The 13019-nt window shown below is 49.5% G+C and overlaps 2 protein-coding genes across 4 annotated transcripts in view; both read right to left on the bottom strand.

Moving 5' to 3' along the window:
* The window catches only part of Slc5a3 (solute carrier family 5 member 3), a 29601-nt gene extending 25435 nt beyond the window's left edge, over window positions 1-4166 (bottom strand). Inside the window, exon 1 of one of the 2 annotated variants that reach the window (XM_076549224.1) lies at window positions 4026-4166. The gene's annotated coding sequence lies outside the window, so the exon portion shown is untranslated. Of the gene's footprint in view, window positions 1-28; window positions 3185-4025 lie in introns of those variants that run through there. The other variant, XM_042259554.2, reaches the window with a different exon arrangement.
* Window positions 1-11282, bottom strand: part of Mrps6 (mitochondrial ribosomal protein S6) — a 68770-nt gene extending 57488 nt beyond the window's left edge. Inside the window, exon 1 of one of the 2 annotated variants that reach the window (XM_042259557.2) lies at window positions 11069-11282. In XM_042259557.2, the coding sequence (XP_042115491.1) occupies window positions 11069-11140 (72 nt within the window). In that variant the 5' untranslated portion in view covers window positions 11141-11282. Of the gene's footprint in view, window positions 1-4025; window positions 4163-11068 lie in introns of those variants that run through there. The other variant, XM_076549229.1, reaches the window with a different exon arrangement.
* Between the last annotated feature and the right edge of the window lie 1737 nt (window positions 11283-13019).

The following is a 13019-nucleotide window of genomic DNA, read 5'->3' as shown; positions in this document are numbered from 1 at the left end:
GCACCAACTAACAACAGAAAAAGCTCACCACGTCCTACTTCTCAAGTGTGGTCAGACCAGCCACGCTACAGCGGCCAGGCAGGCCGGCCAGCCCACCTCTGAGTTCTGAAAGGCATCACCATGGTAACTGGTTCCAGCATTCCTTCCGGAATATCCTAACCTAGTCACAACTCTAGAACATCACAAAACTTTGGCCAGGTTGTCTTATCAAAAAGGCCCAGGTAAAAGAAACTGTAAGAAACTTTTGAGCTCCTAACTTAGAAAATCAGTGCTCTGCATCTTACAAAGTTCATTATGGACAGACACAGTCTTCTATGTCTAACTCACGGGGCACCACAGAACCACACCGACACACTACTGAGTTACTGTAAAACAGAAGCCGCTTTTCACTGAAATTAAAAATGTGGAATGTGAACATAAGAATGTTTTAATGAGATAACCATTTTACCACCACTTGTAGTATCTCTGTGGCTCTTCTGAAACAGTTTCTTGTGCCTTCCAGGCAGGCTTCAAACTCACTCCGCAGGCAAGGATGACACTGTACTGATCCTCCTGTCTCCACTACCCAAGTGTTGCCATGACAGACATGTACCACCACACCATTCAATCCTGATTTTTAAAACTCCGTATATATAAAAGGACGTATAAATGCTATCTTATTGTACAGCCACTCATTTAGTATTAAACTAGTTATTATTTAAATCATTCGTATGATTTAAATCACATGACAATTCTTGAGTAATGATAACATGATTAAAGAAATGTATTTCCCCAGGGCTGTCACAAACCTATCCCAACTGTGACCAATCTTCTGACCTAACAACATGTTTCTGAACTATGTGACGAAAGAATATTTACATACTGCACGGATTTCTCTTCTAAAAATTTCCTCTTCTACATCCATTCCAGATATTAAAAAACACAAACAAAAAATCCTACAGAGTCCTTTGGGGCTGGGGTGTGGTTTTATCAGTTTGTATCCACAACTATCTTTCATCTGCCTAAATTAAATAACTACAAAGTGAAGGTGAACAGCTCTCTTCCCAGACTCCAGAGAAGTTCATGGCCCCACCCCTGTAACCCACCTGAAGGGTCCTCTGCAGGTGGAGGTGACCGAGAGGAGAGCACTCACCACCCACAGGCAATCCTCATTAAAAGAGAAGCAGGGACCTGCAGCTTGGTGCTCCCTCTGCAGCTCAGTGCTCCCTCTGCAGCTCAGTGCTCCCTCTGCAGCTCGGTGCTCCCTCTGCAGCTCAGTGCTCCCTCTGTAGCTCAGTGCTCCCTCTGTAGCTCAGTGCTCCCTCTGCAGCTCAGTGCTCCCTCTGCAGCTCGGTGCTCCCTCTGCAGCTCTGTCCTTCCGGAAGCTCCAGGAAGCCTGGGGTAGGAGGGCTTCCCAAGCCCATGTCAGGTCTCTTTATGAAGACCATCTAAGGCTGTTCTAAGCAACCACTTTTCAGAAGGCCTGACAGCATCTTCAAAGCCCAATTTCATGATCACCTGTCACTCTGCCATATCCAGAGAGGAGCCACATTTTTACCTTGCTTTTTATGATAGAGAATACAGAAATTACAACTCTTTAATACATTAAAACCCAAGCCCAACAATCTTGAGAGGACTGTGGTCTGCACATAAACTCACAAACAAAAACAAGGGCTCATAGTGATCAACCCCAACTACGAAGTGAGGAGACCACCCGAGAACTGCTACCTTGAGCTCTCAGCCTGAGACTCTCACAGGACCCGGCTGCAAAGGCACTATGGGGGTGTCAACAGGTATCTTTACATTTAAACCCTGAAAGCACCTGTAGTGAGTCAAGTTTGAGGACAAACACAATACAATAAAAGTCGTAACAGGGAAAACAGATTAAGACTGTTTCGTAGTCAAAGAGAACAAAGCACAACTCTGGAGGCAAAGGCTGGGACGCCGGCCTCTCAACTCCGTTTCTGCTAGGATGCTGAACTTAACTCAAAGAACACAAAATGCCTGGAGGACAGAAGGAAAGGAAAACACTGTCTCGTTACAGGGAGCACTACCAGGTATTCAACACGCAGTTCAGAACTGAGGGTTCAGAGCCTTCCTGCCGCAGCAGCAGCAAACTACCCCCACGTTGGAACTGTGGCTTCCCGATGCCTGCTCTTGCGGTGCGAGCCACCGAGGCATTTCACATTAAAACAAGTGCCTTTTTCCTTTACACCCCCAACATCCTGTTAGAATTCAATTTTCTAAAATTGAAAGCAAACAAAACTGTCGAAAACCTGCACATCTTGGTTCCTTGCTTACAAAGTCAGAACAAAAACCTGAGGTTTGTTACTGTTTAATCTTAGCTTCTTTGGGTCAGATGTCTCCTCACAACACTGTTGAGTTTAAGTCCTGCCGCTGGCTGGTGCCTTCTCCACCCCACTGTCCCCCTTACCCAGGGTGTTTGAACTCTCTAAGCAAAGACTGTTGAGCAGGGTATTTTAATCAAACTACACTCAACTTCTGAATTAGAGTGAAAAAATACACATCTACACAGTAAAATACATTTAGCTAATACACTGGCAACCATGCTAAGCAAGACTGTACTCTTTCATTCAAAGGATTACAAAATTATGTCTCCACACTACCTCCTTAGAGATCACCTGCTACCTTACACTTGCCTAAGACGAGATGAAAAGGGATTTTAGTGGTCACATTTTTCAGTCTCTAATATCACCTAACAAGTATAAAGGGAGGCTCAAACTATTTCTACTTAATCAGAATGGTCCCTTTTAACACTCTGCACCCACCCCCACCCACCCCCGTTATTCCCATCCTTTTAACGCCGTATAATCAAAAGGGGAAGGAGGGTAGAGGAAGTGTATTACACCAAGAGGTGAAACAATACAAAATTCTCCCGGAGATGGGGAGCAAGAAAGCTTGGGGACACAATGGCATGCTGGCCAGCCCTCCGGACCATCAGGTGGCTCTCTAGTCCCTTCCCAGGCAACCTTGTATAAGGCATACCTAACATCTCTTCACGCTATGTGACTGTTAGCCCATGATCCCGGGCTTCAGTTGGTTCAAACTGAAGTTACCACTTGAAACTGACCCAGAGCCCACATCATGCCCGGTGCTGAAGGAGGCTGCTGCTTCCAAAGCTCAGGCAAGGTGCAACGATGTTTTTGTTTTGTTTTGAATTATACCTGCTGGGGAAGGAGAGAGCATAAAAGCACACTACGTTACCGAATTCTCTCAGAAGAATGGGGATTTCAGCGACGATGCCTGACTCACAACAGAGGACCAGAGGACGAAGAGAGCTGCCTCCGCCGCCGACCCCAGTCCGTGACCCGGCTGCTGGTGGCTTATCATCCCTCCACACCTGAAAGTCCCTACCTCAAGATCAAGCAAAAGCTGGGGGGAGACATGTCTTCGCAAGGCGCAAGCAAGGCCACAACTTGAATGAATGAAACTGGGCTAAGGGTACCAGGAGCAGGATTTTCGCTGAAGTCAGAAAAAGAGAGGTCAAAAGATTTTTTTTTTTTTTCAGTGTGACAGCGGGGACAAGCGTGTGGGGTACACAGCCGGCACCGACAGGCTTTGGAGGAAGGCTGTATTGATCACAGACGCTGAGGACAGGCGATCGGGGCGAGCGGCCGGCGGGGACCATGAGCAGCTTCTCGACGCGTGCGAGCAGAGCGGGGCTGGCCTGGGCTCTGGCGTGTGTCCTCCCGCGGGTCCTTCCACCAGACTCCAGAGGGCCGGGGTCCGAGGCCCGCCTCGCCCCCTGCGTGCTTGGCACACACACACACCCCTCCCGCTCCCGCGACCGCGCACACGCGCGCGGGCGCACACACACACATACACACACCCCCACCGGCCTCCCGCGCGCACGCGGCCGCGCCGAGCGCCCGACCCCGGCGCGCACCCGGCCTGCCGTGGGCCGCGCGAGGGGGTCCGGTGTCCAGCCGGCCCGGGGACGAGGGGCTGGCTGGCGGGGCTCGGGAGGCCTGGAGGCGGCGGGGCGGGCCCGCGCGGGAACACGGTCCGAGGGGAAGGTCACTTACCCGCCGCATGGCTTTCAAAATCAAAGCCAACTCGTAGCGGGGCATGGCCCGGGATCGCGGCGCCGAGTGGAGGAGGCGAGCCGGGGTCGCGAGGCGCCGAGGGCGGGGACGCGGGGGAGCAGAAAGGTGGGGGGGGAATCGAGAAGCAGAGGGCAGGTCAGCTCCCGGGCGGCGACAGCACGCTGCGACCGTGCGAGCGGGGGTTTAAAGGCTCTGGCAGCTGCGCAGAAGGGCCGCCCCGCCCACTGGTCCCCGCCCCGCCCACCGGGCCCCGCCCCGCCCCTGGCCCGGAGCGCGCCCGCGCCTGCGCTTCCGCGGGTGCCAGCCCGCCCTCCCGGACGCGGCTCTCTGCCCGCCTTCCCCCCCCCACCCCCCCGAACCCGGGGCACGCGGACACGGTCGGAAGCATCCCGTGGGAAGCTGCATCCTCTCTCGACACGCACCCGTTCCCCGCCGCCTCCGCGCCTACCAAACCTTGGTCTCTGGAACCCGGTGGAACTTTCCAGGCTTGCCTGCCTGCCTGCCTGCCTTCCTCCCCGGGGCGCTAGGGGCGAGCGTGTGCGCGTGCGCCGCGGTGCGGTGCGCTGCGGTCTGGCTGGTGTGCGCCCCTCGCCCCGCGTCTCCAGGGAAGGAAGGCGGGGTGCTCACGAGAGGCTGGTGCACCAAGCCGCAAAGAAACAAGCCTGGACCCGAAGGGCTAATATGGGCGTTTTGTTGTGTGCGCCTTGGCCTGACCCAAAAGCAGGCTAAGGATGCGACTCTAGGCAATCATTCTTTAGAGGTTACCCCTGCTTTCAGGTAGAGGATCCTGAGAGTTCCCGATGGAGTACAGGAGCGACGAGGGGCGTCGCAGATGGTTCCAGGTCCAGCACTCCCCAGCACACACTGACACAGAGACAGAAAGCCAGGGCTTCCCTTCCAAATAGAGTTGGGTGCTGTTTTCTTAGCTCTGCTCCTAAGGCACTGATCCGCTGCTGCTGTCCCCTGCTCCCAGCCTACCCCGCCAAAAGGCTCTCTAGCTGAAATGTTCTTGTAACTTTACAGGGCTCTAATGACTGGGAGTAATTTATTGAGCGCTCACTATCTGTATCTGGCACAACACTAAGGTTGCAAGTGTTCTCACACCAGCTCTGCGAAGCAAAGCGTATTCGCCCTATTTTAGGTATTAGCAAATATAAACATGCAAGGATAGTTTAATTAGTCCAAGGTCGTAGGCATGTAGAAACACAATTTGGGGCCCAACTTCTGAAAAGCAGGTTCATTACCTACACTTCTGGACCGCACCCCCGCCCCCCACCTCACAAGCCAAGATGTTAGTCATGCTCAGTGGCATTGGACATCTTTGTAAAGCACAAATGGAGACTATCTTCGTCACCTCCTCCACAAACCATTTAGAGTTTCCTGCCACCAGAGATGAAGGTTTTGAATACAACCTGTGATGCCTGGGTTTTCAACATTTTCATTCCTCAGGTTTGCCCATAGCCCGCACCCTTATAGACAGAAACTACACAATCCAAATCACCTACCTAACAGCTACCACACTCCCGTTGGTTTGTTTTATTTTGTTTTGTTTTGTTTTTTAAGACAGCATGCTATAAACAAAGAACAGGAGGAAGAAAGAATTTCTGGACTTTTCAGAAGTGAATTCCAGATCTGTCTAGCATCCCACTTCAACTGCGCTTCCAGTTACCAATTCCACGGTCCAGTTTAGGAATGAGAAGATAGGAAGGAGTCCCACATTCCCAAACCAAGCAAAACACTAAACGACACTGAGCTAACCACCCTGGAGCGTCTCCTCCTGGAGGAACCACAGGCTCTGCCTGAAGCCCAGGGAGGTTTGAAATCCTGGTTCTCTACCTTGACAAGTGGAGTGAGGAAATCAGCCAGATCGCACAATGCCTCAGGGCAGGTGCGCCCCATAACCCTCCCAAGTCGTTAGCCAACCCCACACTCATCCCATTTCTTAAATGGAAAAAGAAATTAGCTATCCTAATTCCCCCTCCCACTTCAATTTTTTTAAATAAGTGGTTGTGACTTCATTCATTTTTTCCCTAAAATCATGAGAGATGATGATGCAAATTTAGCATCTTCCAACTAAAACTGCAAATTGAAATCCATCAAAATAATTTTAAATTGTATATATACTATATTTAGCAAACATAGAAATATAAGCTATCTCTATAGTATTTAGTGTATTGATCTAGAAAACACCTTTTAGGGTCTTGAAAAATATCTAATATGGTAGATGTGAAAGATTTTACTAACCAAAAATTTACTAGTAAATTCTTCTGAGGAAAAGAGAATAAAAACAGAAGTTGAAATCAAATATGCCCCGGGACAGTTTAAACACCTCCGCCTTCTCGTTTTCTATTACTGTATGGGAGACTTGACCTTGAGCTTTCCATCACAATACTCAAAGATGGCTGAGACGTTTTATGGTTATTGCCAGACCTAACATTTTGAGCATTCGCTGTGAGCCAGGAAGCATTGTAAGTGCTTTGCATGTATTAATATTCAGCTCTGACCATAAAGATGGGAATTATCACTCCCGCCGTTCACACAGGAAGTAAGTGAGGTTTAGTAGATCTTCCATCACTTGCCCCAAATCAGCCAGAACTCTGGACTTGCACACTTAACCCCCGGCGCTTCACCGCCTCTCAGGGACCACTAGCCAGTGTAGCAGCTACTAGTTCACCAACTTCTCCGCCGGCGCCTCCCCCTCCAGCACCGACACTAAACCCTCCCTGAAGGCTGCTTCCTTCTCCCCTCAAACCACTGTGAGTCTGTTTTCACTTTTCTTAAGCCTGTTGCTCTCTCAGCTTGTCTTTCTTTTCAACCACATTTCTCAACGGTATCCAAACCTACCCTGCCCCTTTCCAGACTTCCTAGGTCCTGTGCGCGCTGGCTATCACTAGGGGGTCTCCTCATCTCCTTTCCAGGAGCTGTTTCCCAGGCATCTCTGTCAGGATCCTGGCTGCCATCTTGATCATCTCTTCAGAGTCCTTTTATCCTCCCGGGACATGAATGTGGCTGTTCTCCAACAGAGGCAGCATCCTGGTAGCTAGGATCAAAGGCATGGGGGAGCCATAACCCAAGTGCATTGGAATTTGGCTGGGGGGAAATTTGAGTTGATCTGCCCTGCCAGGATCCCGGTCTCCTGTGGTAGGGCAGGTGGGCAGTGGAAAGTGTATAAAATCCAGTGAGTTCCCTGTCTGTAGATAAGGAATCTGATAAGGAAACAAGGTAAATTATTTATCCCAAGTCACACAGCCCTGGGCTGGCACAGCTCAAAGGAAAACAAGAAGACAGTTTTGCTTACCAACCTGTTCTTGCCATCTGTGGGCTCCAGCCTTGGGTTTTGCTGTTGTCCGTCGATTAATCTAAAGAGTGCAGGACCCTCCTGCATCTAAACGATGAGTTCTGACTGTTCCTGGGGAGAGGCGACCCATATACAAATCACTGTGCTTGTGAACCCTGCTGTGCCTAAATACATCCTCCAGAAAGTGAAGGAATGTGGCTTGGGGAGATGGCTGATCAGTTAAGAATGTTTGCTGCTCTTCCACAAGACCCAAATTTAATTCCCAGCACCCACATCACAACTACCGGTAACTTCAGTTTCAGGGAATCTGGTGCCCTCTTCTGGGCTCTGAGAGCACCTGCACACACACACACACACACACACACACACACACACACACACACACGGGGGGGGGGGTTACACATAATTAAAAATAGAAAGTGGAGAAGTATATAAGTCTTCAGTTAACAGATGAATGATCGTGTGTAGCATTAAACCGTGTTCTAATCTGTTAGCCACGGCTCTTCATCCACCTGTCATCTTCTCCCTCATGAAAAGGAGATTCCCTTAAAGGCACACTGTATGTATTTCTTGAATCTCACCTCAGTTGGAACTGGGATTGCTCCACAGCCCTCTACTCCCATGACCTACACCTGTGAGGCCTGGCATGCCTGCCCGGTGTGCCTGCCAGGTGTGCCTGCCTGGTGTGCCTGCCGGGTGTGCCTGCCGGGTGTGCCTGCCTGGTGTGCCTGCCGGGTGTGCCTGCCGGGTGTGCCTGCTGGGTGGCTCAGTGTGCATTAGTGTTTGTCAGTCAGTGGACTGATTTAGGTCACAGCATTTCAAACTTACTTTGTTTTTAACTATTTTACCTGTGACAGCCCCCCCCCCCATCCCCGTCTTTCCTAAACGTTTACATTCAACCTTCATGGACCCTTGCCTACCTTTTGGCCATACCCACCTACCTCGGATTCTCTTTCTTCTCAGTAAGTGTGGACTAATCCTTGCTGTCTAGATCATGTGCTATCGTGAAAGGAAAAAAAAAAAAAAGCTAACATCTTCATGGCTATTTCCCTTACCTCACCCTCTCCTGTTGAAAAGAGAGAAGTTGGTGCTGGAGAGACGGCTCAGCAGTTAAGAGTGTACGCTGCTCTTGTGGCGGATACAAGTTAGGCTCCTAGCATGTATGTGTGTCAGGTATGTGGCTCACCCCAGAGGAATCCAACACCTCTAGCCTTTGTGAGTGACTGTGTGTGTGTGTGTGTGTGTGTGTGTGTGTGTGTGTCTGTGTGTGTCTAAAACACATACCATTAAAACTGATAAAAATAAATTTTCCTTAGAAAAGCTATGGAATGTCCTTTGGGAGATGTCCTCACCACATTTTCTAGTAAAGAGATACTTAATACATTTTTTAAACTATGATTTTAAAAAGGCAAAAATACTTCCGCTGTCCCCACTTGCCACGTTAGTTTTCCTTTGCTAACAGTGTTGTAGAGTGTCCCCCAACAGCTTGTCACAGGCCCACAAGGGTCCTTGATGTTCAATGTCAATAACACTGGGAGGACAAAGCAGCTTTTCCCTCCACCGCAGCAAAGCCGTAAGAACGCTCTGGAAACATTGTTCAGAGTTAGCAAAAGGGGGAAGACTGAGAGGAGACCAACACCACCTGCCCAGGGGTTCCAGGAGATAGGACTTCCTGCCTCAGGCACTGGATGAAGCTCTGAAGAGCATTCCTCCAAGCGAGGCCGGGGAGCGCAAAGTGTACCTGGGCCAGGCCTGCTCTCCACGAGGAGCTCTAAAATCACAGGTGGGAAGAGAGAAGATGGAGCAGGAAAGGACTGGAAGGGGCCGAGTGTGCGCAGAACGCAGAGAGACGTGCTACAGCTATTGTAGCAGGCAAAGGGGGAGCCCCTCGGCCATTGATGTTGAGGAAGACATGTTGGGACACCCAATCTGTAGCCCTCAGGACTGGATGTTTGAGTCTCCGCTCATCCTGAGCCAGTTTTGTTTGGCCCACGTGTCTTGGGGATGTCCTCAGCTCTTAATTCCTAAGGCTCATTTCACAATTTAATTCATTTGTTCTCCCTCATGGCATACGACTTTCCGATGTGCTACAGTGGCATCTTTTATTACTCTGGTCTAAACAGTCAAGGAGGACAGTCCCACAGCAGGCCACCCTGAGTCTGGCTTTCAAATGACCCTGCCACCTTTAGAATGTTGACAGATGGTGTCATGACCACCAGCCAACACTTCCTGGTCAGGTCAATGTTCAAGAATCGCCTGTCTGTGAAGACCATCCCACCCTCTGCTTGCGGGTGTGGTCTGGAGGTGGCTCTCGTGTGGACAGGGGAACATTGTGTTCAGACTGGATTGAACAGAGATTAGTCACAGGAATCAGTGTTGCAGGCACCAAATTATGCTCAACAGTTATTCAGCACACGTTGGTTCATGGTAAAGATTGTCTGAATAAATAGTTCTGGCCTGGAGCTGAACTGTTTTGGGCTTCCTTTTTAGTATGGGACAAGACAACAGATTCATTGAAAAGAAAAAGAAATAAATGGGGATTGGAAAGATAGCCCAGTGGTTGATAACACTTCCTGCTCTTCCAAGGGATCTGAGTTCCCTTCCCAGCACTCACATGGGGAAGCTCCCACCCCCTGTAACTCCAGCTCTAGGGGATCTGATGCCCTCTTTTGGCCTCTGCAGGGACATGCACTCATATGCATGTACACACACACACACACACACACACACACACACACACACACACTTCAAAATAATACAAATAAATCTTGTTTTTAATGTATGCAGGAGGCAAAAGGAATTCCAACATAGAACATGAGACATAAATAAATAATCTTTTGCAGTGGAAAAGACATCTCATAGTAAGCTAAAACTCCTCAAAAGCAGATATGAGGGAAATTTTCTTGTTTTTGAGTTTAGGATGTATTAAGTTGATCTATACCATTCACTATATAATATATGTATGTGTTTAGATTGTTTTTATTTTAAAAAATAAATCTAGTGGCAACAATATCAGTGGCTATCTATGCTATTGGGGGTAGGGGGTAGAAATCCCTCATGTACAATCAAAATTACAAGATAATCAGGAGATTTCAGATGGTACTTTTCTGTATAATTCATCTTGAACTGAGAACCTAAGAGTGTATGTAGGATCTATCTAGGGACTTTAGTTCCCAACTTGAACACAGGAGCCCCTCCATGCTGAGAAAACTTTGCGCTGACCAGATGCTCTATTATTATTGCAGACAGAACAAAGTCATTTTAGCGGTATGCTAAACATCACATGCGGCATTACTAGATTATTAGGTTATCAGATGGTGCCTACACAGGGTTAACTTTCAGCAGTCATTAACTGTTTTCAGACCCTCCGATCCTTTATTCTTTTTTCTTCTTTGCTCTAAAATACCCAAAATCTAAATGAGATGGTGTCTAGGATCAGGATGACACTTCCTCTTCAATCAAATGTTAGCCTGGAGCAACAGGAGAGGAGAACCTGCCCCGGTCCTCAATGACTCTGATTAAGAAGTGACAAGCGCCACTGCATCAGCAGCAGCTGAGGAGGGCCACTGGTCATCTTGGGGGCTCCGAGAGCAGTGCTACTGAACTGGACTCAAGCTGGGTGCTCACAGCCTCTTGGATGCAGGCAGAGCTCGGGGTAATGCCACCTGCAGTAGCAACACCCTCCAGACTCAAACCCTCGACTCCCCACCTCACTACCACTCACCTGGGTACCATGAGGCACATCCTCCAAGACGTGGTGGTCAAAGGCTTCTTCTGAACGCAGGTCTGATTCCATCTCTCCTCAGCCTATATATGGCAGTGGCTCCCCACTGCCCCCAAGGATGAAGTCCAGATTCCTCCGCAGGGCTTATATAACCCTTCTTTCTGTGGGGTCCCTGCCTGCTTCCATTCCTTTGGCCACCCCTGGCCACACCATTTCACCATCAATCATTCCATCCCGTTAGCACGCCTATAGCTCCTCATGCCTATTCCCTGTGGACTTCTGCCTTCTGCCTGGAGTGAACATCTTTCCGTTCATCTGGTCTATTCCTATTCCCCCCACTTTTTTATTATGAACTATATCTTATATGCAGACATTGCACAAAGCACATGTAATCTAAAGGAGCGTCAGCTAACAACCCTTTCCACACCTCTGTAGAAACACCACGGATCCCCTGACCCTTTCCTTGCTTTTCTTCATAGTCTTTATCTTTTGTGTACACGTTGCTAAGCAACAGCGTGTTCCTGCTTGTTTTGAATGTTGTGTGTCTTGTTCTCCCCCCCCACCCAACACTAGATTGATGAGATCTATCCAGTCATTGAACCCAGCTCATTTTCTCTGCGGATACAGCATTGTCCAACCAAACCGACGTGGCTGCCTTCTACCATCGGTGAGGATGGGCTGGTTATCGGGTGGACAGTTATCACCAACAGTCCTGCTGGGAACATTCTTGCACTTGTGGACTCATATTTAGATGTACATGTGTGAGTGTTTGCTGAGACCTGGCCCTAGGAGTGGAATGTACCTTCACGGTACGCAAAACTTCAGCTTGTCCAGCTAATTGCAAAAGGTTTTCCGCAGCAGCGGGCACTAATCAGCAGTTTCCTCCACAGTGTGTGTGATTTTGATAACTCCCGTTCTGCATTTTGACCCCTGCCCCCTAAGAAAGCCCACTCAAATTCTCAGAGACTGGGCCAGCGTGCTGGCTAGTTTTATGTCAGCTTGACACAGGATAAAGTCATCTGAGAGGGGGGAACTTTAAGAAATGCCTCCATAAGATCAGGCTGTAGGCAAGCCTGTAGAACATTTTCTTAGTGATTGATGGGGGAGGGCCCAGCCCATGGTGGGGGGTGCCATCCCTGGGTGCTGGGTGCTATAAGAAAGCAGGCTGAGCTAGCCATGGGGAGCAAGCCAGGAAGCAGCACCCTTCCATGGCCTCGGCCTCAGCTCCTGCCTCCAGGTTCCTGCCCTGTGTGAGTTCCTGCCCTCACTGCTTTCGAGGAAGAACTGCACTTGGAACTATGAGTGAAATAAACCCTCTCCTCCCCGACTTGCTCTAGGCCGCAGTGTGTCATCCCAGTAGTAGTAGTAACCCTCACTAAGACAGTTAGGTACCCCTTCTCCGCCTTCTATCGTTACCTGTCCTTCCTCCGCCACCACACTAGCATACCTGATTATCCGTGATGGATGTGGAAAGATGCTGGCCAGGTCCCCAGTTTCTGTTCCTCCAGGCCACTGCCCAGTTAGGCTAAAACTACACATTCCTCAGGCTTCTACTCCCCATCAGTGACTGTGGTGTTGAACAAGAACTGTGCCACGTAGGCTATGGTATGTAAACACTTGGTCCCCATTGGTGGAGCTGTGCTGTTGGGGAAGGTTATGAAGCCTTTAGGATGTAGAGCCTTGCTGAAGGAGTGCGTCACTGGGGTGGGTTTTGAGGGTTTATATCCTAGCGCCACTTCTGGCTCTCTCTCTTCTTCTCCTTCTTCTTCTTCTTCTCCTCCTCCTCCTCCTCCTCCTCCTCCTCCTCCTCCTCCTCCTCCTCCTCCTTCTTCTTCTTCTTCTTCTTCTTCCTGTTTATAATTGAGGCTACGATCTCTCAGCTCCTGTTCTGGCAACCAGCTGTCAGTCATTCCTCCCTCCCCCACCATTACACAGACTCTCCCTCTGGAAT

The sequence above is a fragment of the Peromyscus maniculatus genome, chromosome 12, assembly GCF_049852395.1.
Source record: "Peromyscus maniculatus bairdii isolate BWxNUB_F1_BW_parent chromosome 12, HU_Pman_BW_mat_3.1, whole genome shotgun sequence".
NCBI lineage: Eukaryota > Metazoa > Chordata > Mammalia > Rodentia > Cricetidae > Peromyscus > Peromyscus maniculatus.
Note: the sequence above shows the minus strand (reverse complement) of the source record. Positions and strands in the feature narration are given on the sequence as shown.